Genomic DNA, 27962 nt, shown 5'->3' on the forward strand with positions numbered 1-27962 from the left:
ATTTAGATGATATTTTAATACTGTTACAGTGCTATATAAGTTGTAATAATTAATGTTATTTATCATCTGTATCACTCTCAAATCATGAGAGACTAATTATGTCTCCAGCTTAAACTTCAGTGTTTTTCCCGTAATAAAGCTTTCTGAAATTAATGCTCTGCCAAAAGAAATGTGGAGGCTGAGACTGGTAGTTATGCTGCCTTCTCAGTTGCTTGTGTTATCATCATTATTTGTCATTGGATTTGAAATTTATATTTTTTATTTAGGTTAGTTCTAAATGTGTCCTTCAGATCAGTTGGATTCTTCACATCATTCTATCATCATACTGGTAACAAATATTTGCAATCTATAATTTCAGTACCTCATTGGAGGTAGTGAATTTGTCATGAAGAAGCAACGTTGCTTTTTTAGAAACCACAATAGGAGGAAAAAGAAAAGTCTTATAAAGTAGTGTTTGTTTCTTCTGTGATTGCAATAGACTTCCAAAACTCTTCTCCCTGGCATAGAGAGAAACAGGTGTCCTTTGAGAAGCAGTGAGAGACCATACTAAATACGTGTCTAATCCCATCTATTTTGATTCATAGAAATGTAGAAAATGTGGACATCTACAATACAATTTTGCAATAGCAGTTTCCTAAGTAAGAAGGGAGTGTGGTAGTTCTTTTCCTTAGTCTTCAGTAGATAGAATATGAATTAAAATTATCTTGTAGATTGCTTTTACTTCATACACTTCAGTTATAGGCTTTTACCAGTTTTATTGTGATGTAATTGCAAGTTTTACCAGTTTTGTTGTGATGTAATTGCAAGTGACACTAAAGAGGTTGAATGTACAGATGTGTTTTCTGTTAACTACGGCATTCACCCTGCTGTCACTAACTGCCAGAAGTGTACCTGCATGAAGCTTTGCATCTGTTATGCCATCTAGTATTGTAGTGATTACTCTTGAAATTTAAAAATTACTTGAAATTTTTTAATTGAAATTATTTAAACACAATCGAAACTTAAGAATAAGCATATTTTGTTGCTCAGTACTGGTAATGACATTTTAAAAACTTTAAAGAAAGATTTCTGGCTTTTTCTCTTTACAAGCTTTTTACTTTACATTTATTTTGCAATTGAGGTAAAAACTATTTTTAAGCTAATTATTATTTTTCCTGTCTTGATCTATGCTAACATCTGGAATTTTTAAAATTATTTAATTTAAAAATATTTCTCAGTCTCTTTGAACAAAAGATACCAATTCAGTAGGTCCTTATTATGAAAGGTAATCATGTTCCCTATTCTCTTTCAGCTGGAAGAAAAGAGTGAAAAATCACATTCAGAAATATTTTCAAGGGTAAGAGTTTTTAAAATTAAAAAAACTTTTAAAATTATTTAAAGTCAGTGTTCATTCACAAATCACAAGTGTTGAAAATAATTCAAAAAGTATACATTCTGTGTATTCTTTGTATTTTTGTCAGGGCTAGCTTGCAAAAATATTTTTAGATAGACTTTTATATTGCCCAGAGTTAATGGTTTATGACTTTTATTTCTTGAGGGAAAAAATTTATTCTTTAGTTTACTTTTGGCCAGTAATAATTTTCTATACAATTTATTTTTCATGTGAGAAATACTTACCAGAAAAGGCTAAAATTTAGGAGGCTAAAGCTATAAAAATCTGTATGATAGATTCTCATTGTAGGCTTTCTTCTGAATCCTGGATGGCAGAAATTATAATAGTTAGTAATATTGTAAATGTCTACAGTATTTCAGTACTATTAGCCAATTACGAATATCTTCCTGATAGGTGACTCAAAATTCCAATGTTCTGATACACTAAGTCATCAACAAGGAACCAACATTTTACCAAGAAGAAACACAGGTGCTGGAAAATACTCAATGGAAAATACTGTCTGTAAGCTAGTATTAAGAAAGACCAGAGAGAAAAATGTTCAGTGACTTTGAAGAAATTTATAAAGAGTATTATCAAGTATACCAGAAATAACCATATGATTCCTAACACAATGTTTTTCCGTTTTTTAAGCCCTCATCTCGCAATTCAGTAAGTGCAGCTCCTCAGAGTGGCAACTCATCTAGGAGAGGAAGTGGAGATGCAAGTAGTTTGGTGGATCCTGATGCCTCCCTCAGTGAATTACGGGTGAATTGCATTTTTAGAGAATTTGGAGCTAGTTTAAATAGGAAGATTGTTTTTTAATACAGAACTTCTATTATCATAAGAAAATGCTATGAGGATGTAATTTTCAATCATGAAGTATTTTTTTACTTTTTTGGTATTTTATCTTGGTTTGTGTTTAGAGTTATGGCTTAAGCATTTACCTTATTAAGCTTTGTTTGTCGAATTTCAAATAAATCTGTCCTATTTGAGATGTCTTGGGAGTTAGGGTTCTAAACAAAACCTTAATTTCCATCAAGTTGTTGTGAATTAATTTTAATTTCTGGGAATTATTGCAGGCTTTGTCATTTGACAGAAGTGCATGTAAACCTGTTAATACTTTTTCAACTTTAAATTATTTTCCCATACTTCTTATGCAGTGGTTTATTCCTATGTCCTGCAGGATATCTATGATCTTAAGGACCAGATACATGATGTAGAAGGGAGATACATGCAGGGACTTAAAGAATTAAAGGTATCAGGGCTCTTCCCAAGCATGCATTCTGAATGGGTGTTTTGCATAATAGAGTTATCACCAGTTTCACTAACGTATAGTGGCTTCACTAACAAATTTTTAAATTTCTTTAAAGCACGTATCTAACTTCTAATGCATGAAGACCATCAGTTCAAAATGTATATGAGATTGCATGTTTATTTGATTATGTTAGAAGAGCTTATACTTTTTGATGTTTTTATATATATAGGTGTTTTCTGATAAGATAATGAGGTATTTCAGTTTATATTCTTAGAGGTTTGTTAGCAAATAAATAGATACACAAAATTATTACTAGGTATTAAATGGGGAACAAAGAAATGGGAGATAATTATGGCAAAGAGCTTAAAAAGTCCTCTAAGTTTCAGCAAATACTTCATATTACAAAGCAAAAGCAAAATAATAATTTTGAAAGATGTACTGCAGTTAATTTCGTCAGGCATATTGCTTGCAGGAGAAAATTAATTTTGTTTTAATTTTTTGCCATTAAAAATAATAATTTATGCTGGTTTATAGTCCCATTATTTTCTCTAAATCACAGATTGGTTTTTTCAGTATTAGGATAATGAGTGCTAAGGAAACTTTGCTGTCTGGCAATCCTGCATCCACTGTGATAGTCAAATTCCTACCGCCCCAGATTTTCACTGCTGGGTGCAAAACCCTCCAGTGAGTCACCAAGTGAGTAAATGGATGCTGCACTAGACTGGCTGCACACACCATTCTCACACTGTCAGTTAAGGTTTCCTTACAGGCTCAGCCACAGGTTTCCCATAACAAGAGTCTCAGACATCTGATTTTTCTAAGTACTTTAATCATGGCAGAGTCACACAAAACTAGCTCGAGATCAAGCTGGGTGCTGCCAACGAGGGACCCTAAATCAAGCAATCCGTGGACTTTTGTATCCACAGTCCATGCACACAGTGGTGTGGAGTCCTGTCCTCTTGCTGAGCCATTGGCTCCCATTGTATCTCTTGAGTGGCTGGTTACCTGGCTGGTGCCACATGTTCCCATCCACCTTATTGTGCAAAGGGTCAGCACCCAATCACTGCTCTTACTGGAAGCTCCAGTCATTTCCCCATACTGAGGGTGCAATCTGCAGTTTGTACTGCAGCAGCACACTGAGCTAACTACCTGTACTAGGTGTAGTCTTCCACAGGAGATTTGTCTGTATTTAGACTTGTTTAAACTAGTATGGATGCCTTTCTTTTATACATTTTCACACAATTAACAGTACAGTAAATTTAAAATAATCCTTCTTTTCACTGTTTTGTATTGAAGGGATAGAGAATTCAAAAAATTATGGGGCTTACAAGTCTTTTCCAGGATATTTGTTGTGTTGTCTTTTCTATTGTCTAATTATGAATGGTTTAATGTAAAAGTAAAGAGAACTTTTCATATGTTTTATATCCATCTAGAGACTGAATTAAATGAATGCTTCTTGTATTAGAGTATGTAACAGTGATGTACTTATCAGCTTACTTGAATTTCTTCAATTTAACTATATATTAGATTATATAGTAAGGGGAAAATATGTAATATGAGCTGTTTAGTGTAGCAGAAGTTATTTCCTCTTTGGAGTATAACTTTACTTTTAAAGGAAACTTTAAACCTGATAACAATATTTTCAGGTGAAGTATGTTTTGGTTTAGTTATATTGACATATGAATATTAAAAGGACTTCAAAGAGTAGTAGATTACAGGATTATTAGACATAGATGTATGAGCCATAGATCAAGTGTAATGTGAGACTGCTTCACATTTTCAGAATGGATCTAACTCTCACTCTTTTATGTGTTTGCAAGCATGTTATGATTATTGTTCTGACTTGTTATTTATTGTAATCCATTACAGTTACCAAAGAGCACAGTATGCAATAGTAAAATCTTAATCTGTGCTTGGCTTTCAGAATTGAACTGCATTTATGTTGCTGCTAATACTGAATTATATGTTCCTAGGTTAGTTCACATTCCATAAAGATTCTTTTGGGAACTTTTTTTTTTAATTAGGAAGGTACTGCCTTTTTCTCAACTTATACTTGATCAGTTTTGTCTTGTGTGTGTTATAGAAGAGTTACCAGGATACCTGCTTTACACTGCATTTAAATGTTGGGGATTTTGGTTGATTGGTTTTTTCCAGTGTTGGACTAATAGGGATTTGTAATCACACTACCTTCTGAGCTCTCTGGTTGCCCTTATGCTGCTAAAAGTGTGGGTTTTACCTGCCTACAAATATACTGTTATATACTGGGTATCAGTATAAACAGCAGGATAAATTCTAATGTTGTTATTTCTGGTTTAGTTAGGTCTTCAAATATTTTGCTGTCTCCGTCTGATTGTTTTGTTGCTTCTTTATGTATTTCTTTGAATCGGCTGGAAAGGAATTCTGTTTCTTTCCTCAAAATTTTTCTTTTATGCTGTTAACATGCACTCTCTTGATGTCTGTTAGCTTGAATCATCTTATTCTAGCTGAGCAAGCTAAGTTTTATAGCACTTTACTGATCAAGTTGTGGGTGGTGTTTCTTCATAGCTTTCAGTTATATGCAGAGCCTTATATGTTTTCATTCCATCCCATTCCCACTGCTTCATCCTTAAAAATTCTACAGCCTCCTTCAACTGTTTCAGAAATTATTTCAAATCAAACTGGAAGACTCCCTAAAGCTGCATGGAATTCTTGAATCACGGGGAACATGTGTAATACTTGAAAAGAAGACAGTTGCAAAGAAGTCTTTGCAATGTTTCAGGTTTTTTTACCCAATAGAGACTTAGACATAACTTAGCTTCTCTCTCAGAAGCAGTTTTCACTTGGAGTATCCAAATCAGTCTTTTGTAACCGCAGATTCATCCTCCCCTGCCATTATTTTTTTAATTAACGACATTCTAATGCAATGTTTTAAGCCCCAGCCTAGTCTTGTCTTTTAAGGTTGGAGTCCTGGAACACATGGCATACAGTAAGAGGCTGAGACAACTGGCTTTGATAAGTCTTGAAGTAGTGGTTGGCAATATTGTTGCTGTTTTAGTGTGTCTGATAGGAGGTTGTGGAGAGGGCAGACTTCTTTGCAAGGGAAAGACAAAACAGACAAAAGTTGAGTTGTAGGAGCAGAAAAATCCAATTTGAACTCAAGAAAGAAGGGTTTTCACAAGGAAAGCCAAACACTGGTGCAGGTCATCCAGCAAGTCTGACCATCTGCAGTCTAGATTTCTGGAGATAATTAAAATGGAGATGAGCTGTGAGCAGCCTGATCTCAGTTGACCCTCTTTAGTTACGAGATTGGACCAGCTGGCATTCAGAGATCTCTGCTAAATAAATTACCACATGACCCCAGTCACCACATTTACAGAAATAATCAAAGTGATCAAACTGGACTTTTTCTCTAGTCACATTTTTTTTGTTACATGTCATACCTCCGTGTGAAATTACTACAGCATTCATTATAATCCTAATACTTCGGGGTTTTTTTACACTAAACTGGATTATTCTTTGAAAGTCTTTAGGTTTTCTAGCTCTATCTAGCATTTTATTTTACCAATCTTTACAAAATTTGTTGTATTTACAGCATCACAAAAAGAAATGCTTTCTCCAATTTTAATCTTAAGAATTACTTGCACACGCTTATGTTTATATATTTTTTTTTCCTTTTTCTTATCCTGAGTCATCTTTGCTGTTTGCTACTACTTCCTAGACTATAATGGTACTTGTCTTATATTTTCACAACTTACACTGTTTTGTCTCTTCTGACCTGTGATTATTTTTTCTGGGGTTTCAAAAAATTATATTTCTCTAGCAGAGATTTCTAGATTTCAGTGAAATAAATATATGTGATTATGATAAAATTATAAAAGATGAAATACATACTCTAAGGACAGCTTTCCCAAACTGGAGATTTACAATGTGGAATAGTGCGTGGAATAGTGTTTGGGGATAGGGAATTTTTTTTGCTTTCTCATAACGGAATATTGAACTGTGACTTGGTATTTCTAAAGAGAAGACATGACTATAATTCTAAATCAAAAATGATTGCATAATTTTACTGTTTAACAGATAGCAGTCTTAAGTATTTTCCTAGAAAACTTACATTGTTGCCACCTTTTTATATTAGTTGTAGGGCTCTATTTTCTGGAAACCCAAGCTTCATGCCCTTCCTGTGCTAGTGCTTCTACTGTCAAAATATAAATATTTAAAAATTGAGATAATGCTACTTATGCCTTCAAGGAACAGATTACATGAAGTACAAAGACATTTGTAGTAGGGCTTAGATCTACTTTTTCCAGGGATTGGCGTAATAGTTCTTTTTCAATTCTAAAATTAGGAGTCTGAAAATAAATTTTTGTTATTTTTAAATCATAGAATGTTAAGGAGTTGGAATGGACCTTAAAGATCTTGTAGTCTCAACCCCTATATAATGCATATTGAAATAAAGGCATGCTTAAAAGTGCCTGGAGTGATAGTTTCCTAAGTATTTAAATGGTTGATATTTGTTACAACTCTGACAAAAAAACCCCAACTATAATTAAAACAAGATAAAACGGTGAATGGGAGAGATTTGTTTAAGAGGCTATATAGCAAGGCATGTACGCCTTTAGGTAGAGAATCAAGTTACATGCTTTTGAAAAAAAATTAGTAAGTAAACCAAAGATAAAATATCTGTTTAAATAGCAAATCCTTTTTACTGGAATCATGTGGCTGTCTTAAAGATTTAAATCTAAGGTCATACAATGCTACTTAAATAGCGAGTATTAAGTTAAAGCTACTTTGGAATTATTTTTGTCGTCTCTTTTACTGATTTAATTGTCCACATTCTCTCTGTTTGATTTGTTGCCTCATTCTGAACTGTTTTCTCATGTATGCCTTGAGAACACTGATATTCGTACTACATGGTATTCACTAGAATGTGAAGCTGTGATGTTACTACTGTATCCCTGTGAGCTGCTGTAAATGTGGCAGAGTAGAAAATGCAAGTGGAATGTTATCTTGTATTTTTCATGCTTTTTGTAACTTTTCATTGTTGTCTATGACTGAAGGTGAATAATAGACCTAAACTGTTACTTGCTATCTCTGAAGAATATATTTCAGAAACAAAAATGGTTGCATAATTTTAATGTCTAATATCTCATACTTTGACATTATGGTGGTATTTTAATGTTATAACAATGCATCAAAAAGTTAGACTAATGTGAACTTTTCTGCTATGTGTAGGATTCACTAGCTGAAGTTGAAGAGAAGTACAAGAAAGCTATGGTTTCCAATGCCCAACTAGACAACGAGAAAAACAACTTGATTTACCAAGTGGATACTTTAAAGGATGTTATTGAGGAGAAAGAAGAACAGATAGCAGAGTTCTATAGGGAGAATGAAGAGAAGTCAAAGGTATTTTTTTTCTAATTATAAAGTACAGAAACCTGGACTACTTATTAAGAAGAGCTGAAAATACTCAGTGTAGCTTTACTTGTTAGTATTGGGCATAAGTCTTTATGGAATTTTTTCTCTCTACAGTTTATTAAATAAAATCTTCTGTGTAGTAAGTGTCTGGACAACTTATTTAGACCCCTTCAGTGGTCTTTTAACTGCTTGTTAGGTATAATTTCTTAAATCCATGCAGCAATTTCTTACATAACTCAAAATAAATATAAATAATTGATTTATTTAATACAGGAATTGGAAAGACAGAAACACACCTGCAGTGTTCTGCAGCATAAGCTGGATGAACTTAAAGAGGGCCTTCGACAGAGAGATGAATTGATAGAGGTATGCTCATATGAGTGTAGGATAGAACCTGTGCAACTAAATGTGGTGTAAGAGTTGAATGGAAATCATACACAAAACAGGATTAAATACTATCTTGCATTATTAAGAAATAATTTACCTTGGTTTAGTGTGTAGAATTTAAGCTGCTGATCCTCCTGAATTTATGAAGCTGAAATGTCTCTGCAAGGTTTTCAAATGTATTACATCTTGCAAAGCCTTTAATTCTTGTGAGAAATTGTGGTTCTCTCATGAATGTTCCTAGTATCTTTTCTTTGTTGTGAGGGCAGAATTAATATTTGTGTGGCCAAAATAATTTTCCATAGCTAAAAGCATATTACACACATGGTCAACATGTTATTGGGCCACAACTATGTTGCTGGATGTGCAGTGTGTTCTTTCCCCCTCTCACCTGCTTCTTTTTCCCCTTTTCCCTTTTGTTTCTGGAAACAAACCCACCTGCCCTGAAATCCCAAAGTTATTATCAGTCTTCATTTTAAAATGGTCCATAAAGATATATATATATATAGATAGATAGATAGATATAGATATCTATATATACATATAGATAGATTATATATATATATGAATGTATATTGTCAGCAGTATATGGGTGTCCATTCCCAGTTATTTTAGTTGGAACTTGTAGTTCAATTATTACATAATTTTGCCACTGTGTCTTCATTGCAGTAAAAATTGATTATCTTTAAGAGTATAGGCCAAAGTCTCCTACTGTCATTTTCAAAAGCTGTGTAATAGTTCATTGATCCTTTATTTCTTCACTTCACACTTTCTTATGCTCTCTAGGTGGTAGGTACTGTAACTCAAAATGGTTTCTGAAAAGGCCTAGTTCTGTTTTAGAAGTATTATGCTTCATGAACTGGAGTTGATATGACTTAATAGGAGAAGAAAAGGATTAAGATTATCCTAAGTATCAGCATTTTGAGTTAGCATAAACGCTGACAAGCAAAAGCCCTAAAAAGTTCTGTTGTGGGTCTGTTGCTTGCTCTGCTATCTTTGACTTCACTGAGAATTAAAGAACAGATTTGCATATTTGGGGTTTTGGTGGGGTTTGAGTATATGACCTAAGACTATGCAGTAGATTTTTCTGGCGTCTTTACTTTGGTAGGCTATAGCATGTGTCAAACAGTCACAAATACATTCAGTCCCTTTGAAGGTTTGACCTGTATTTGCCACCTATTGTGTCTTTTTCCTATCTATTAACACTAACAGAAAATCTAGCTGAAGCCACGTAGCTTTTTGCAGAAAGACATTGTCTTCTGTTCCTAGATGTAAAATCAAGTTCACTCTTAAGAAGGAAAAAAATTGTCTCTAGCTCTTAAAATTCTTAAGTCATCTTCATAGCTAAGCATTTAATTATGTTTGCAGGGGAAGCAACAAAATGCTGTGATAGTCAGCTAAAAAAAGTAGGACTACACTTGATACGTATTCATATGGTATCAGAAAGCAGTCAGCAATTGTCTTTTGCTTCCTGGATGTTTGATTCAAACTCCCTTCTTTATACTTTCAAGAAGATTATTTTATTTTGTAAAATATTAATCAAACCAATTATTTACAGTAATATTCAGTTCCAAAGGGGACTTGAAGGTATCTGGAAAGCAGGGAAATTGTTTTGATCCACAGACTGCAGTGGGAACAGTCACCAAAGAAAAGTAACTCTAGCTGCAGTAAGTTTTCGCAACAACAGTGATTGAATAGAATTAAATACCATTCTCTTGCATGAATTAATGAGAAATATATTACATTAAACTGCACGCTGTTTCTGTAACTTCATGCTCATAAACTCTTTGATTATTACTTAGTTTTCTTTATCTATTTTAATGTTTGGAATTTTTTTTTCCATTTCCTTACTTCTCTTTCCTCTTTTATTCTTCCCTCATCCTATTTACTACAGGCGAATCAACGTATGCAGGAGAATATAGACTTCATAACCAAAGAAGTGTTTGATCTCCAGGAGACAATTAATTGGAAAGATAAAAAAATAGGGGTATGAATGAAATATGGGAGGAAAGCTATTTTTTTAAATTTAGAAGTAGATGGATGCCCTCAACACCCCAAGGAATTCTGTGTATTTCAAAGAAATTAAGGCCACTCCCAGCTTATATGAATCAAATGTTTTGCGGTCTTTCTCTTCTTCAGAAAATGAGACACACTTTACTTGAATAATGATAAGTAGTACTAATTAAATTTGTAACATGAACTGTTACACATACGAATTTACAGTTTTTTTGCAAAATTTTTGATGGCATGCCTAGTGGTAAAAGATATGATCTTGAATTGAGTTCTTTGCGCATTCCTATATTGCACTTCTGATCCTTGTATAATTGGTTAGCTTGGATGCAACACTGAAGCAAGCTGGTTTTGTGATATGACACATTAAATACTTTGGGTATTGAGAATCGTAATTGAAACAATGGTTGTGGGTGACCTTTTGAGGAGCATCCGTAAGGTATCTGTGTAGGAAGGAGAGTGGTACAGAAAGAACTGTGCTGATACTATGCAGCTAATGTAGGTCAGGCACAGTTTGTCAGCTTTGCTTCTGGGCAGCTAGAAGTCCCAGAAAGGAGTCATTGGTGATGACCACATGTCTCTGAACTTGTGGCTGTTCTGGGACACAAGTAGATTGCCTGGTGGCAATAGAGAGTTAATTAGAAAGCCTTTAAAAAGGCATTGTCTGCCTCTTGACAGCTCAGGGGTCATTTCTCTCTACCTGAATTTTATACCATATTTCAATATATACAGGTTTCTTTGAAAATTGTTTTATTTGCTGGAGTTCAAGTCACCTTGAAAAGCTGCCTTTTAACTGGTGGTGGCCAGTTCAAAAACTGTTCAACTGCTGTCTTACTTTTTTTCATGTTTCAGTCTTTCTCTTCCATCATAAAAAAATTCAACATTCTAAAGTTTTCTGAACATTCTTCTGAAGGCTTTTTATCTTTAATTTACCCTATCCTTTCCATACTTATTTCTCACATTTGTATAGTGGACTGTCTCAATTTGTGCAATATTTTTGTGCTCTTTCAAATACATTGCCAGAATCACTACGAGTATATCCAATATTCAAACATACCTGCCAGCCAGAATGACAAGAAAGATAGATATATTTTACTTTAGCCAAAATTGCCCTGCCAGTTTGTGTTCTTGTAAACACCATAACTGGTTATTTTTCTAGTTAGTTTTTGGGGTTTTTTTAATTCTCAAAATTGAACTCTCTTAGAGAAGAAAATGTAAAAATGCTGCTGTTTTCTTTCTCATATCTTTAAATATTTACATACTTTTAGCTCACAGTTTTTGAACCTTTCTCCCTCCTACTGCTAATTTTTACGCTATTGCAGCTTTAGATGTCACCGTGAAACTTCACAGTGTAGTTTTTAACTAAAATTGTAACCAAATTTTACAATGTATATAAGACATTTTAGCTGTTTCAGAAAAAGAAAGGGAGGCAAACAGAACAAAATAGCACAAGTTTGTTTTACACCTGCCTTCATATGTTGTCCTGTTTCTACAGTGCTTGAAATTTGTGGTTATATTTGTTCTTAAATTAGATCAGTTTGAGGACACTGAGTTACAGCATTATGTTATATTCCTGAAATACACAGTTATTCTACTGTTTAGTAGCTCCAAATTTTCATTTAGTAACGGCAACTCTGAGTTTGGTATAAAAGTTATGAAGGCTTTTGGAATATTTAGAAAAAAGGATTCCAAATGTCTCAGGATTCTGGCATATTATCAGATTTTGCTCATATAAGTATGGCAAAATCTGTCTGTAGAACTTTGTTGTCCTGATTTCTGTTTCCTGCCCCAACAGAAGAATTCCAGAGGTAGATTTTGTGCAAAATCCATGTCATATTAAATTAAACCATGAGTGTATAAACACTAGGATTTTTACTGGTTTTGAATAACGATGACTTAGATCTACATAGGTAGAAATATGTAGTTCTATCAGTTTCACTTCCTCCCCCATCAGAATTTTCTGATTTCCAACACTTGTATTATTCGGGGGTAAGGATAGAAAATATGTTTGGGGAAGGTCAACATCATCACAGGTTACTGTCAAGTACACACAATCTGTGTCTGTGATTCTGGGCCACTGTGTCCATTCTCTCAAGTGGTGAGCTTACTTCCCCTTCCATCTCTTCCACTGTTCTTCAAAAATTAAAAAGATGCATGTGTCTTTTAAGTAGAGCACAAAATTATGTCATGATTAAGGTTCTTCATGCTATTTATAAAGTAGAGATCTAGTGTGTGCTAGGAAAGAAAAGGACATCTTACAGATTTTTAAATTAAGACATCAGCTACTGTTTACACATGTTGAATTGTCTTTATTTTATATGTTACATTTACATATGAATAAATCAAGTGTAACAGCACTTGTCAAAATTTTCTGTTGAAACTGAGTAATGCTTTAGAATAGTGCTCTAGTATACAGATTCTAGATAATTATTAAAATTCAGTATATTGAATTTACATGAGGCAAGTACACACCTTCATTTCTTTCATGGTATCACTCCATTCCTACACATACATGTATAGGATGAGGTTTAGTTGGATTATTTTATTGGCCAGAATGTGTGTATACTTTGGCACTTGCTGTATGGTGAGGATTATTTTTAATGCATGCAGTATTGTATGCTGCCCAGTCAAGTAGAAGTGTCCAACTAACTACCACATAACTTCTCCAGCTTAGCTAGGCAAACCTATCTACACCCATGTTGCACTTCCAGCTGCTGTACTTTTTTGTGCTAAAATGTGCTAGTGTTTGCTGCTGTTTTTGTTTCTCTCTAAAACTGATTCCCTTGGGTTTAGTAAACAGTGTTGTAACCCTTAAGCAACTAGTAAATAAACTAGTATTCATGAGTGGATACATTCAAGGTCTTCTATGATGTATGATTTCTACTTCTGTACCTTATAAAAGGCAGAGAAATTAGTTCAATAGATGTACTGCTTTAGTATCTTTGCCATTTACGTTTCAGCAGATTTTATTTCTTGCTGCAGAGTGCCTGTATGAGAAGAATCACTTACTCTTTTGGTACTCAATTTAGTTTATCAAAATCTACAAAAAACTAGAATTCACTGGATTAAAAAAACCTCTCAAAAATCTAAGAAAAAAGTAATAACAAATGCAACACTAAGTTAGATATGCAACTTGTAGAAGGCAGTTATCAGAGATGTATATCACTACATATTTAAAAAGTGCTTTTAATTTCTTTACTTGTATTGAGCTATTTGTATTTACTTGTAGAAAATCTTTCTGCTGTCTGTCATTTGCTTTTTCTCTGTGCCATTCTTTTTCTTGCTATCTGCCTGAGTCCAGGCCCTAGAAAGACAGAAAGATTACTTTGACTGCATTAAGAATGAGCGAGATGAGCTCAGAGAGGAGTTGGCTGACCTGAAGGAAACAATGAAGAGAGGACAGGTATGTTGGTAGTAGTTACTTTATAGTAACAAATCCAGGATGGGGACATGAAATCAACATCAATAAAAAGGAGGAAGAATTCTTGTGCACTCTGAAAACCTGACCTTAGGGTAGGACAAATGGTTCATATCATTCTAATTGTTTCAATGAATTTGAAAAGCTCTTTAAAAACTTATCTGTTGATTTGTATTTTAGCACTTCTGTAGCGTGACTAGTTTATTTTTTTTTTGTATTTTTAGAAACATGGATTAGTTATAATTCCAGATGGTACACCAAATGGTGATCTAAACCATGAATCGGTGGTTGGTACAATAACAGTTGTATCACAAGAAGCTGCTCAGGTCTTGGAATCTGCAGGAGAAGGACCACTAGGTAAAAGTATCCTAGCACACTTTATAGAGTTTTTGAGGGCTTTGTTTCCTCTCATTCACCGTGGGTGTGACTTACATTTGCATATGCAAGCACCTGTGATACTTCTGGAATATATGCTTACCCAACTTTCAGGACTGATTTTAATTTTTGTTTGTTCTGAGTAAAAAGTCAGATGTCTTTTGAGTAAGAAAAAATAATATGTGCTTAGATGTTTGAAACTGATTAGTTCTCTTGGTCCAATTCCTGTTTTAATACTGATGGAATACATTTTGCTTAAAACGTCATTTTTTGGATTAGTATGTTTTCAATTGTGTTTCATGAAAATAATTCTTTAGAAGTATACGTAATCAATGAAAGAACATCAAGTGCAGTCTTCCATCACATTCATTAGAAAAAGAAGTCTTAAAAGCATTCAAAAAATGATAGGGACAACAGACACACTAATTGAGGGTTTTGGGATTAAGTTATTTTAACTTGCTTTTATCTTTAGGTTGAGCAAGGTGTTGTATGCATGGTCAACCCACTGTAAAACTCTGTTAACATGTAGAAAAAAATCTCTCTATAATTGAATTTTACTTGTACAATGATACATAAATTGAATCTCTATATAATTGAATTATACTACATATTTTTGTATTGACATAAATTACACTTGATACATACTTCTGCTTTGGCTCACTCACAGGGGAATACAAATGTTACTATGCTTCATTTCTGTCAGTTACAATTTCTAAGGGAGCTGCTCTAGTCTTAGCACAGTGTTTGCATGACTGTAGTAATGGCTTGTGGTCATTACTGATCTTTTGACTAAGTAGAAATATTTGCTAAACTTTTGCTGTTTGATAAACTCTGAGGTCTTGCTTTTAGAATTGTTATACTAATAAACAGTGTGAATAAAGTATTTTCCCTTTTTTCTGCTATTAACTGGAGGTTGTTGTGTTATTAGTGAGATATCAAAGTTTTGTGGTCCTAGTTGTTGTTAGCTTTGATGAGCATTTCATTTGGAATGGAACAAAAAGTTATGAAAAACATTCTTAGTTATAGATTTCTCTGATTTTTAATTGGGTTCTTTGGTTTTAGATATCAGGCTACGAAAACTGGCTGGAGAAAAGGAGGAATTACTGTCCCAGGTAAAATAAGTTACTCATTTCAGAAGTACAACTTTGTGTATCATTTTGAAGACTATTTATATATATGCAATAAACAAATGTTAAGCACAAAAGTACTTAATCAGATATGTAAGCACTAAAGCAAAATTAAATACTTAAGTTTTTACCTCAGTGACTATCTGGAATTAGCAGTTCCTCTTGCTATTGTCCTTATCCATGGGACTTTGGTCGTGGTTGGTAAAGAAACTTCATTTCAGTAGCTGGTTAACTGAAATTTAACTTGTTCCTGACTTTACTATTAGTGCATATCCTTAAAGCTCTTTCTTTTATTTTCTTTTCTTTTATCTGTGCAATTGTCTTATGCATAAATATTAAAGTCAGTACAACTACACTCTCATAAGCTCAAGTTGCATTTTCTTCAAAATTGCTGAGTGATACTATTTCATTGATCATTTTGGTAACTCAGAGAAAATTAATATTAAAAATAATAGTGTTTAAATACACCTTTGTTTTGAGAAGAAAGGACTTAAGCAAACATATAGCCATTGAGCAATTGTTAAGAATACTACAGTTTTTGTTCTTTTAGCTGAAGACATTGCAAATGTAAAGCATTGTTGTCAACATTTGGGTTTGCTGTGAATGAACCTCAATTATAGTATAGATTTTTTTTGGACTGCCAATAAATTATAGTATTGAATATATAAAAATATGTAAGCACACATTTATCACTATATAATTTAAAAATCACTGATCATATATTTGATTTGTATCATGAATGGGCGTTTTGCAAGTTAACTCACATGCTGCTAATCCGCAGAACAATATTTTTATAAGAGTGTCCAAAAAGTAGCCCCTACTTCTTTCATAATGTCCATACACAGGGCACATAGCTGAGAAATCTATGTTCCCTGATTATTGGAAAAACTGAGAGACAGCTGCTGTAGCATGAAATGGAGCTATTAAAGACTACTGTGCACTACAGGCTTGCCTAGGACTATTGTTCCCAGGTGGAGTATGAGAAAGGGCACCCTAAAAAAGCCATGGATTATTGTCTGTAAATTCACTAGGATAGTGTTCAATATCTTTCTGTGTGTTTGGAGTGGAAAACATACACAGTAGAAGAAATCCATTAGCAGACTTTAATGCCATCTCCTCTTTTGAAAAGTGAGCTGTGTTAGTTACAAGGTGCTCCTGCAATGTACAGATATCCCTGCAGTACTGACCGAACTGGTGGGCTTGGGTTGTGCATTGACATGCAGAGGGCACTTGCCCAGTGATGGGAATGGGGGTCTACAGCCACAAACTTCAGGGACTGACTCCCCTGCATCACTTTGCAATTCTTGTTTACAGAACCTTTTCAGCCAGTGGCATCTCAGTAGATGACATGCCTTTTTACCATTGCCTTTTTACCACTGAACATTTAGATACACAGCTACTGAACTTCTGGGAGTCTTTTTTTAATAATGAAACACTTCCTTTTTCAGGTTAGAAAACTGAAGATGCAGTTAGAAGAAGAACGACAGAAATACTCTAAAAGTGATAGCATGAATCCAGATACAATAGACTTGGAGAATGGCTCTGACTTGCAGCTAATTGAAATGCAAAGTAGGTATATGGTTACTGTTCAAAGTTATTCTTGCAGAGAGGACTTCCAACTACTCTTATTGTGCACTATTGGTATTGTGAGTGACTGTATTGTTGAGTAGATAGGTTTTTGCTGGTATATTTCCTTGCATGGAATTCTCACTGCAGAGTACCTTAAAAATCTGCCTCTTTTAGTGTTGAAGAACAACATTCTGGTTATTTTTCAGTTGATAACCTTGCCTAGAGTGGGTGCCACTACTTGGATACAATTTTTAGACAATAGAATCTCAGATAAGATTTTTTAAAATACATATTCTGTGGGATGATTTTGTTCAATCAATCTTTGATATAGAAACCTAATCTAGAAGACTTCTGTTCCGAAGCAAAACGTGAAAATTTATTTAACTTAATATTTAGTGTTGCTTCATAGAAGCATAAGATGCTTTTCATTTCAAGCAAGCTATTCAGCTGAAAACTTGTTTGACAGACTGTCATTTAGTATGCTTGTGTTAATGAATATGAACAAAGCACTGGCAATGTGATAGCTCAAATGTAACACCAAAATAATTTGCAAATCTCCTTAGAGTTTGTCAGTCAGGTTCAAGCCTTGTGCTCCTTATTCAAGTATTATTATAGATGTTAAGTTGAATGCTGCTCAATGCTTATTGTGGTCTGGCATTTTGCAGTGTGTGTTGATTATTATGTTGATCTCTGAGGAATTAATTTGCTGATCTAAACATGTATTTTAAAAGGTGTGCATCTCATTGGTGCGCCTGAGATTTAATGCACACTTAATAGAGACTGTAGCTGTGTTCTCTAAATAAAATTATTTCCTTTCCATACTCTTGTAGACTGCTGCAAGAACATTTACCTCTTTGTGATCCTGGGTATGGACTTCTCAATAAAATGGTCTTTTTGATTAATTTTAATTAAAAGGGGAACTGCTACTTTAGAGAGTTGCTTTGACTAATATTCATGTCAATTTTCATCTAGGAGATGCCAACAGACAAATAAGTGAATACAAATTTAAGCTTTCAAAAGCTGAACAAGATATAACTACTTTGGAACAAAATGTAAGTGTCTTTTTTCATGTTTGTTATTACACTGCACACTTTTGCAATACTTTTTTCAACAAAAACTATGAAAGCATATTTCATAATTTAATTTACTGTTTGGTATTTAGTTTACATAGAATGACACCAATTTTTATTCATATTTCCTACAATTAAATACCTGTGCACAGCCTAACCATAAGAGAAAATCTTACAGTGCTGAGCTATAAAACCATGTTATTGACTTAAAAAGTGTGATTGTTTTTGTAGGTGTATAACTGTAGAGAGTAAACTTTGTACCTTCCACAGTACAACTTTCTTATGAGTCATTAAGTTACAGGAATTGGTTTTCTTGAACTAGTAGCTTCAGTTCTTTATAATCTGCCATACTTTTGTATTTTAGGAACTTAATTACAGCTTATTGCCTAAAAAATTAAATGAAGGATTGTAATTTAAATCACAGATGCGTATCTTTTCTCTTTTGCACAGATTCAGTCTAGTAGCCTATCATGTGGATTTAGGGGTAGCAGGGAGCTGTACATAGAACAATCCAGCCAGTGGGTTTTTAACATCTGCAGGTTGCAATCAGGATTTGTCTCAAGTCCTCTCCTTACTGCTGAACTCTGTGCTTGGTCTCAAGACCTCTTTCATCATGTCCTGATAACAGTTCACAGTCTGCTTTCTACTTTGCATCTTTTCATACAGTTTCTGCTTTTCAACTTTCCACTTTCATTTTTAATCCCATGTGTTTCCCAAGTCTTGAGTTTTTGTATTCCAGTTCTTCTCTCTCTGCTTAATTCTTTAACCTTCTGTCTTCTCAGCTGTGTCCTTGGAAGAGCAGCTGGTGGCAGGTGAACTCCAGGTGGAACACCTGAGTTATGTTCCTTTTGTCTTGTTTGGGTTTACAGATTGGACGCCTTGAGGGACAGGTTGCAAGGTATAAAAATGCAGCAGAAAATGCAGAAAAAGTAGAAGATGAACTCAAAGCTGAAAAAAGGAAGCTTCAGCGAGAGGTAACTGACTTGGTTTCCTTTCCAGCTGTATGTTCCTTTCTGTGTTAAGCTGCTGTCTTTTACCTCCAAGCTCTGATCTTTTGTAATCATCGAATACATTTTTTAGTTGTTTTTTAATATGACCTTCAAGTCTCAATATGACATTCAGAAGATATCTGGCACGTTAAAGTAATGCTAACTATGATTCAATGCTGTACTTCCTTGAAAGGAAGCATCTAAGTGGGTTTTTTTTTCTAAATATGATAACTTGTAATATTTTAAAGTAGTCCTACAAAATACTGCTAGAGAGATGAACGGTCCCTATGTCAAGTGACAGCCTGGGAATTTTCCAGCTTGGATCCCACAGGATTCTGGGAAGAAGCTGCATTTAACTGAGCTGTTGATCATTCTTGCTTAAGCGATACTGCATCACTAGCATGATGCCTGCTACCTGTGATGGGAATGCGTATCTGTATGCAAGTAATAATGGTGGAGAGTAGTTTACCTTGTTCTAGGTAAATTGCTTTAATGTAATGGGAAGTTGCAGGCACCTAATTCTTTTAGAATGAATACACTTCATGTTTCAGTTGCTTCACAATTACTTTTAACAGTTTAATTCTGTTTCATCTGCCTGCAATAATGGAAGTTATATCTTCTGTGGCACTCTTATGAAACATAATACTTTTATTCCTCTTATCAAGCTTGAAAACAGCACAAAGTCCAAATAAACTAAAGTGATAACTTTTTTTCATTTTATAGTTAAGAACAGCACTGGATAAGATAGAAGAAATGGAGATGACCAATAGCCATTTAATGAAAAGGCTGGAGAAGATGAAGGCAAATAGGACTGCGCTTTTATCTCAACAGTGAAATGGAAATTGAAAATACAATGCACTGCTCCTTGAATAACTAGTCCCTAGCTTGTTTATAAATACAGACTTTCAGTGGCACAAACTATTTGAACACTGAGCTGTTCACTGGTGGTTTAGTTTCATAATTAAATGACATACTTTTTGTAATTTATGAGAGAATGAAATGTAGTTTGAATTCTCATGTGAATGACAGCAGTTTTTCAGTAGTGTTTGATTCTAGAGTCAAAGACAGTGCACAATGCTGTATATTTTTACAACTGTGGAATCAAGTTTACTCACGATCTCTTTTGGCTGCTTTAATGAGGCTTGATGGCTTGATGCTCAGAGACAGCTGCATGAATTCAAGACATTGTTAAGAAACTAACATATACTTGCCTAAGACATCACACACACAGTGCCTTTTATCTGGTGCAATTTAGTCTTCATTGTTGAAATAACCTTTGGAACCAGAAAGCATTTTATTTTAAGATACATTTGGGGTATTCCCTAAACTTTATACATTTTGAAAATACATTTTTTAAAATATTTAAATTTATAAGAAAAAAATAGGGACTGTATATAAAGATCGGCTTCTTTTGCATGGGCACATCTGACTTCTATGTAATTTTGGCAAATACTAGCCCCTGATACTCTTAGCATTAAGAGCAGAAATTTAAAAACTGCAGTTGTACACCATCAAATTGTGTCATCTGCTTAAGTGCGAATGGAAATTTTATGGGGAGGGGAAGAAGGGGGTGAGAAATGTGGCTAAGGAGTTTATTAAATGGACACTTTACTGACTAAAACTGGATGTTTTGTTTTCTTTTGAATACAGAGATGCTAACAGGACAGAGCAAAATCTGTAGAATAGTAAGATCTGATCTTCATATTCTTAACAAGTATCTTTCTGCCTTTGAAAGAGTTTGAATTTTTTTTTTTCTTAAACTAGTTACTAGTTACTACTGTTTGACTGTACTGCCATGGAGCAGAGGAGCTGCACAAGGAAGAAGGTATTTTCTGGAATGGCGTGGTTTTTTGTCTGTGGCATACTCCCTGTAGACAGTGAATACTGTTAAGAACTTTGACTCTTTGAGCTGGCATATCACAAGTAGGACATCAGTAGCACTTGCAGTGGGAATTCTGAAGTGTTTGAAGTGGCACTGCCCCTGTGTTGAACTTTTCCTGAGGCCAGAAGAAACCTTGGTCTGAGAAGAATCATTCTTTTCGACTTGTAGCAGGTATTTTCTGCTTTGAAGTTGCTACTCTTCTGGGAGTATTTCTCAAAGCAAGACAGGTTTCAGGATCTTTGCAATCACCAGAGCGGTTTTCAAAGAACAGCCATCTTGACAATTCAAAACTAAAGCTTTTTGTCTCCGGATGTCTCTTGGACTTGGCAAATAAAATTCCTTCCCTGTTGGGATACCTTGTAAATAGCAGGTCTACTTAGGCCTGTTTATTAAATAGGAGATACACTTTGGTGATCACATAGATCATTGTCTGTGCTGTTAACTTTTGCTTTTTGTTGTGTACTTATTCAGTAGAAACTCTTAACTCTTGATTAGTTCTTAATCATAGATATTTTGAAGATAAATGGATACTATGAAGATTTTCAGTATGTACAAAACTCTGCTAAAATCTTGTTTGGTTCATTCACTTCCTCTAAACCACGCCATTGAAGCTGGACATTTTATGGCACAGGGAAAACTGCAGCTTCAATATGAAACTGTGAGAGTCAGATAAAAACTTTTTCTGGGGTAGAGATAAGGGATCCGTACATCCTTTCTTAAAATCAAGATTTCTAGAAGTTTTTTTAAAGAAAAGTTATTAACAGTTCTGTTAGCATGGGCATATTAATTGAAGAGATTCCCAAGTTCTTGCTACCAGTAAATGAAAACAAATTCAACAAAATATCCAGAACAAGATTCCCAATGGGAGGTACCTTGAAAAGCAATAAGAAGGGAGAAAAAAAAAAAAAAGGCATTATTATTTTGTCTTGATACAGTATAGGCATGAAAAAAAAATTGTAAATAATTATGAGTGACAATTGGATAGCAATATGGAAAGCTTTTTAAAATTTATTTTTACCAAAGCACAATTTATTTCATCAGAACTGGAGAACAGTGTACCTGTGATGAGCAAATGAATAGAATATGATGGTACCAGTATTGCTAGAGACCACACATTGCTTGTTTGCCAAATAAAATACAAGCATTAGGTGTAATTTGAAAAGCTTATGGAAGAAGTTACTGTATTTGGTCAGTTCACCTGCAGTTTGGTTGAGGAAAAAAGGGTAGGTTGTGTTTAATTGTATTACTCAGGTAATTTTATTGGTGGTTGCAAGGTGACAGGGACAATTTTTAGTGGCTCTTGGATGTAGGGTTATACCAAATTACTGGACACAAAAAGGCATCAGGTTAGTACAAGGTAGGCATAAAAGATAACTAACATTGCATAATACCATTTTTTGTTTTATTGAGGACATGTCTTTTTAACACCCAGCATGGTTTGTCCTTCCCTCAAGTTTGTGGTTTTGTTTGGTCTGTGGAGGGCTCTTAGGGCTGGGTGAAAGATTTGGTGAGTGTGTTATTAGGGGACAAACAGCAGCACCAAAAAGGTAAGGTATGTGCTTGAGTGGCAGTTAGAGGCACTGAAGTAGCCCCTCCAGTTTGAAACAACGGGAGCTGTTGTTTCCTTTTTTGATGCTTAAAAATTAAAAAAATAGTTTTTGGTTGCTTAACCCCCATCCAATTCCAATAAACGCACAATTTTTTTGTATGTAAAGGACACAAAAAATTATCCTAGAGGAAGGAGATAAAAAGCTTGGAAAAGGATAAAAGAAGTACTCTTCTTACAAAAAAAAATATTTTTGACAGCAAATAAACATCACCACCAAACTGATAGGCTCAATGATGCTGTTTTGCTGTGATGAGGTACTGGCTCTTTGGGAAGAGAAACCAGAAAATGGTCAATTGGAGAAGGCTCCTGTCCACCCTTCCCCATTTGTAGTGCCCAGCCATGTTAGTGGCCATGCTCAGAATGGCACCCAAACCTACCAATCAGTTCTTAATTCTAAAAGAGAGCAGGATGGCAGGACTAGTGGCACCTCCTCCAGTTAACCAGGAGCTCAACCTCCTCACACCTGCAAATGTGAGGGGAAGCATGTGTGCCCATTGCTGTCTTCTGCTACCCACTATGCTACCCATGCAGTGAGGCCAGGTACCCACCTTAAGAGACCTGCTGCTGGAAGAGAAGCTGATCCCAAATGATGTCCTCCTCATCCGTCTTGAAGGAGGTGTACCTGCCAGGGTGGCACTGGCAGTGAATGCATTCTGCAGACAGTCACGACACTTCCTGATGCAGTCCAGGCACCAGCTAGAATCTTCCTTCAGAAAACAAATAGCAAATGCATGAAAGTAAATTTAAACCAAAAACCTGGAACACTTACAAGGTAAAATGGTCAGTTGGTCAGTTCACCTGCAGTTTGGTTGAGGAAAAAAGGGTAGGTTGTGTTTAATTGTATTACTCAGGTAATTTTATTGGTGGTTGCAAGGTGACAGGGACAATTTTTAGTGGCTCTTGGATGTAGGGTTATACTGATATCACTGTATCACAGGCCTGAGGAGGACTGAAGCATTATCTTCAAGCACTAAACCTCCCCACAGGTGGGGAAAAAACTTTGCCTTTCCCAGCCCCTCTGCAAGGGCCTGCAAAGCAAATTTGCTGGTGCATGGATTCAGAACTCCTGCCTCTGCTACCCCTAGGGGTAAAGGTTTTCATCAGGCTTCTCCCAGCCCATGCCAGGGTCAGTGGTGAAAGCTGTTAGCAAGGCTAGGAACTAGCTCCCCTTTCACAATACTCATGCCCTCCCCTGAAAAAAAATACCCTAGCAACTGGCTGAAAAATTAATCCTGCTGCACCACAGCAAAGCAGGGAACCTCCAGTGCCCAACCAGGCTGGACTACACAATGCCTGGGACAAGGAGCATTCCCCCTCTCACTAGCTGTAGACTCTACTTTGATTTTAACTGGGTGTAGACTGTCCTCAAGGAAGGTGCTGCAACCACAGTCAATCACCTTTGCCCTGCTGGTGGCCAAGCCAAGGATGTTTGTACCACAAGATGCCGAGTTGCAGGAAGACCATGAAGTCAGGGATCTGCAGTGGGGATGCTTCCCCTTTTCTGGTCCTTGGAAACTTCACTGGACTGCCATTCTCAAATACCATGGAGAGTGCTTAGCCATTTCTGCAACTTCCCCCAGGACTAGCAGAAGTATCTCATCAGCTGTGATCCCTACTCTGTGCTACACTTGCAGAGAAAGAGTCTGATTTTCTTGGCTTCTTAATGCCATGAGATGTGTAGAGCTGTTACTTGCTGGATCCTGCTGTGCAGAGGGATGGATCTTTGCCATCTCTTGGAGTATGTGAATGTCCTGCAGCCAAGAATGGTTGAAAAGGTCTTCCAATGATGGCCTGTCGAAGGGACAAATAGGTTAACACCATTTGGCAAGGTGCTGGCACTCTGGGGAGAGAAGTCAAAAAGCTGCTGGACAATGGTCCCCTCTTTTCAAGGGTTTGCAGTGTCCAGGCTGTGCCCAAACCTTCCAATCTCTGTTTTGGAGAGCAGGATGGTAAGATGTGTGCCAGCTCCTCCAGCTAACCATAGGAAATCAGTCTCCTCCATAGTTGCAAGAACAGGATGCTCTTATACCACCTGTAATCTCCCAACACTGTTACTCCTTCTGTGATGCAAACCAGGTACCAGCTCAAGACACCCATGGCAGGAAGAAGATAATGGGCCAGAATAATGTCTTCATCTCTGTTTAAGGGATGGAACCTGTAGACCATGTCACAGAGCAGAATGCCCAGGGACCAGATCATCACTGGATGTCCATGGTAGCAGAGGAAGATTATCCTCCCCTCAGGCGGGTTGTACACCTGCTTTCCTGTGACATACAGATGGAACTCATCAGGTGCACACTGCCCTTGCCTGGCATCCCTGAGGATGTGGGGACTGCACTGGTGGAACCCAGTGCAGTGTGTTCTGCTGCCTTCTTGCCAGCACCTGACTCCTGTTGACAAACTTTAGGTTGTAAAAGAAAGCCCCTGATCCTGAAAGAGGGCAGAGTGAGCCCCAAGAAGGCCCAACCTTATTCAAGGAAAATGCCCATGCAGGAGTAGGGAAAACACTGCCTTTTATCTGCCCCCACTCCTGCACTGGTCAAAAAAAATATTATAGGCCAAGACAGAAGAGCGGAGTAGGGCATCACAAGCCCTTCCATGCCTGCAAATGAAAGTTGCTGGCCCAAAGTTTTTGCAAACATGCCTTTGCTACCCTCCACAGATTGTTTTTGTTGGGCTGGTTCCCCCCACATCAGTCCCAGCTGGCTCCCATTCTACAAAATCCGTCCTCACACACCCTCCATGAGAAAAGCAACTTGAAGAATTATTCCCACCCCAGCAAAGGCTGCCCTTTTGTGCCTGAGCAGGCCCTAGTGTGGGCTCACCTGAAAACTAAGTGCATAGCATGTCCTTTAGATTTGTGCTGCAACTGAAGGTGATGAGCTTCACCTCACTGGTGGCCGGTCAAGGATGATGTTCTCAGTCTTGACGTTGCACACAGTGCAGGCGCCCTTGGCTGGTGTGGGGAGAGCCATAAGGGTTACAGGCCTGTAGTTTCCAGGATCTTCCTTCCAGCCCTTGTAGATAGTTTTCATATTTGCTAGCTTCCTGTCACCTGGGGCCTCCCCAGATATCCAGGATTTCTATAAATTATTGACATTGGCTTGGTGAGCTCTTCCACCAGCTCCCTCAGTGTCACGGTGGGCAGATGTCCAGATTGGCATGACCTTCCCAAAGAAGTGTCTTGAAAAATGCACCTTGGTGGCACAGGCATATCTGTACTCACACTGAGTGGTTTTAGCTTTTCTGTGATGTAGGCGACGCAGAAGGAGAGACAGGGTCTTTGTGGGGGGTTCCAAGGAGAGCTTTATTGAGCTTCTTCCTCAAAGGGATCCAGGCACAATGAGCCACTGGCAGGGAAAGCAGGTGTTTATGTATGGATTTTGAGAGGTGGGCCAGTGGGATGAGGGCACAGGTGCGGAGTGAGGGGGAAGGGCTAATGGGATATATTGAATCTGTGTGTTGTAGCAAGGCATGCTGGGAGAAGCCTTTTCCCTCACCCTAAAAACAGTGGTTATTGCTTGAGGGGTTTTCCCTCCAATGGAGTGTTCTGGACTCTTTCCCTGTTGGCCCACTGGCCTCCACACCTCAGTACCCTTGAGTGGATCTCATCTGGTTCCATAGACTCACAAATGCCTAAGTGGCATAGCAGGTTGCTGACCATTACCTCCTGAATTATGGGAGATTCATTCTGCTCCTGCCCTGCTTCTGGTCATGTCTTTCAGCTCAAGGAGCAGGGTACCTGGAGAACAATGGATCTTGCTAATAAAGATGGAGAGAAAAAAGGTATTAAGCATCTCGTCTTTTTTAACCATTTCCTCCTACATCCAATAATGGAGGGAGATTCTCCTTAGCCCTTCTTTGTTGCTGGTGTATTTGTGAAAACATCTTTTGTAGTCTTTTATGACAGAAGCCAGATTAAGTTCTACTTTGGCTTTGACCCTTCTAATTTTCTTCCTGTATCCTTGTACTCTTCATGAGCTGTTGAGCCATCTTCCTGAGTTCCAGCCAATGCTCTTTTTTCAGCCAGGCCAGTATTTTTTTTTTCATGGCTTATCTTTCAGTACATGGGGGATAGCCTGGTCTTGTGCCTTTAAGGTTTCCTTTTGTAAAAATGTTCAGCCTTTCTGGACCCCTTTGCTTTCTCAGGACTGCCTTCCAATGGACTATGTCAACCAGTGTCCCAAACTGGCTGAAGTCTGCTCTCCAGAAGTCCAAGTTAGCATTTCTGCTGGTCCCTTTCCTTACTTCCCCAAATAACAAAAACTCTGTATCATTTTATACACAAAGTGGTCTCCAACTGTCACACACCCATCAGTCCTTCATTGTTTAGGAACAGCAGATCCAGCAGAGACTTATCCAGTTGGCTCACTTACCATCTTCTTGTAAAAATAATGTTTGTTATTTTTCATTTTAGAAATGTCTCATATAATGATGATTGACCAATAGAGATGAACTTTCCTATCACATTTGAAGTGGTGCTTTCATTGCTTTTAAGGGATTTGGAGTGTCTAGGACCACTTGATTCTGAATTTTTTTGTGTCTCAGGTGTACTTTATATCAATATATATATTGGTGTTTTCTGTTGAAGCTGGTAGTAAATGCATGAGGAAGTGCAGTGGAGAGCTGACAGTGAATCTTACATAGCTTCAGAGGTTGCTTTAAGTGTACTCTGCCAGGTTCTATAGTCCAGTCTGGACATAGGGCAGCCAGTGCACTCTTTTCCTTCTCTGTTGTATCTGCGTAAGCACCTGTGTGTAAGGCTCTAATAAAACGACTTTACAGTGGTTCATGTACCCTGGGTTAGATGCATGGGAGAAACACTGACCAGATATTCTCAAAAGGTCAAAATAAGACAAAAATTTACTGGCAAACTGTAGAAAGTCAGGGAATTCCGACAAAAGATTTAGTACAACATCCAATCAACATTAAAGACTGCTCAAAGCATTAATTTGGCCCATTCAATTTAGCAGATTTTAAACCCATTCAATGTAAAGTTACTCAAAATGTTTCAAGAAGAGGGAATTAGAAAGAAGACAGGAAATATATAGAAAAGCACACATATGAAAGATCTAGAAAAGCCAACTACTGCGTTCCAGCAGCATTCAGATACAAACTCCAAGAGGAAGGTAGGGTCAAAGGGTGCACTGGCCTCATTTTATACCTTAAATACCCCTTGTCCTTCCTGGGCCTTCCCCACAGGTGGGACTTTGGGTCATTTGGCCATTCAGAAGTTGGGTTAGGGAAGAGTGGAGCACTGCCCCATGTGAGCTGATGGAGCTAGGATACAGGCTCTAGGGGTGGGTGGTAGGGGGCCTTTCACTGTCTTACCAGGGCAAGGTCTGACCTGCCCTGCCTCCCCCCCCACGCCCATGTATCCCAAAATACCTTGAGACATCAATCTTTTCAGTGTATTAGCTAGCCTGTCAGCTCTGATTTGGCTATGCAGCTAGAGCAGAAAATCAGTTGTCACAGTGACAAATATGGTTTGAGAAACAGAATCTGTAT

At 36.7% G+C, this 27962-nt stretch overlaps 1 protein-coding gene across 42 annotated transcripts in view; it reads left to right on the forward strand.

The window, feature by feature from the left end:
• Positions 1-20584, forward strand: part of LRRFIP2 (LRR binding FLII interacting protein 2) — a 52521-nt gene extending 31937 nt beyond the window's left edge. For 29 of the 42 annotated variants that reach the window (XM_039715151.1, XM_039715152.1, XM_039715164.1 and 26 more), the window contains 13 exons: positions 1292-1336; positions 2024-2137; positions 2556-2627; positions 7839-8009; positions 8295-8387; positions 10300-10392; positions 13717-13818; positions 14058-14190; positions 15271-15320; positions 16784-16904; positions 17877-17956; positions 18844-18948; positions 19687-20584. In XM_039715151.1, the coding sequence (XP_039571085.1) occupies positions 1292-1336; positions 2024-2137; positions 2556-2627; positions 7839-8009; positions 8295-8387; positions 10300-10392; positions 13717-13818; positions 14058-14190; positions 15271-15320; positions 16784-16904; positions 17877-17956; positions 18844-18948; positions 19687-19797 (1290 nt within the window). In that variant the 3' untranslated portion in view covers positions 19798-20584. The remainder of the gene's footprint in view (positions 1-1291; positions 1337-2023; positions 2138-2555; positions 2628-7838; positions 8010-8294; positions 8388-10299; positions 10393-13716; positions 13819-14057; positions 14191-15270; positions 15321-16783; positions 16905-17876; positions 17957-18843; positions 18949-19686) is intronic. The other 13 variants (XM_039715157.1, XM_039715191.1, XM_039715185.1 and 10 more) reach the window with 5 other exon arrangements.
• The last annotated feature ends 7378 nt before the right edge of the window (positions 20585-27962 follow it).

The sequence above is a fragment of the Passer montanus genome, unplaced genomic scaffold (genome assembly GCF_014805655.1).
Source record: "Passer montanus isolate IOZ18808 unplaced genomic scaffold, ASM1480565v1 scaffold32, whole genome shotgun sequence".
Taxonomy (NCBI): domain Eukaryota; kingdom Metazoa; phylum Chordata; class Aves; order Passeriformes; family Passeridae; genus Passer; species Passer montanus.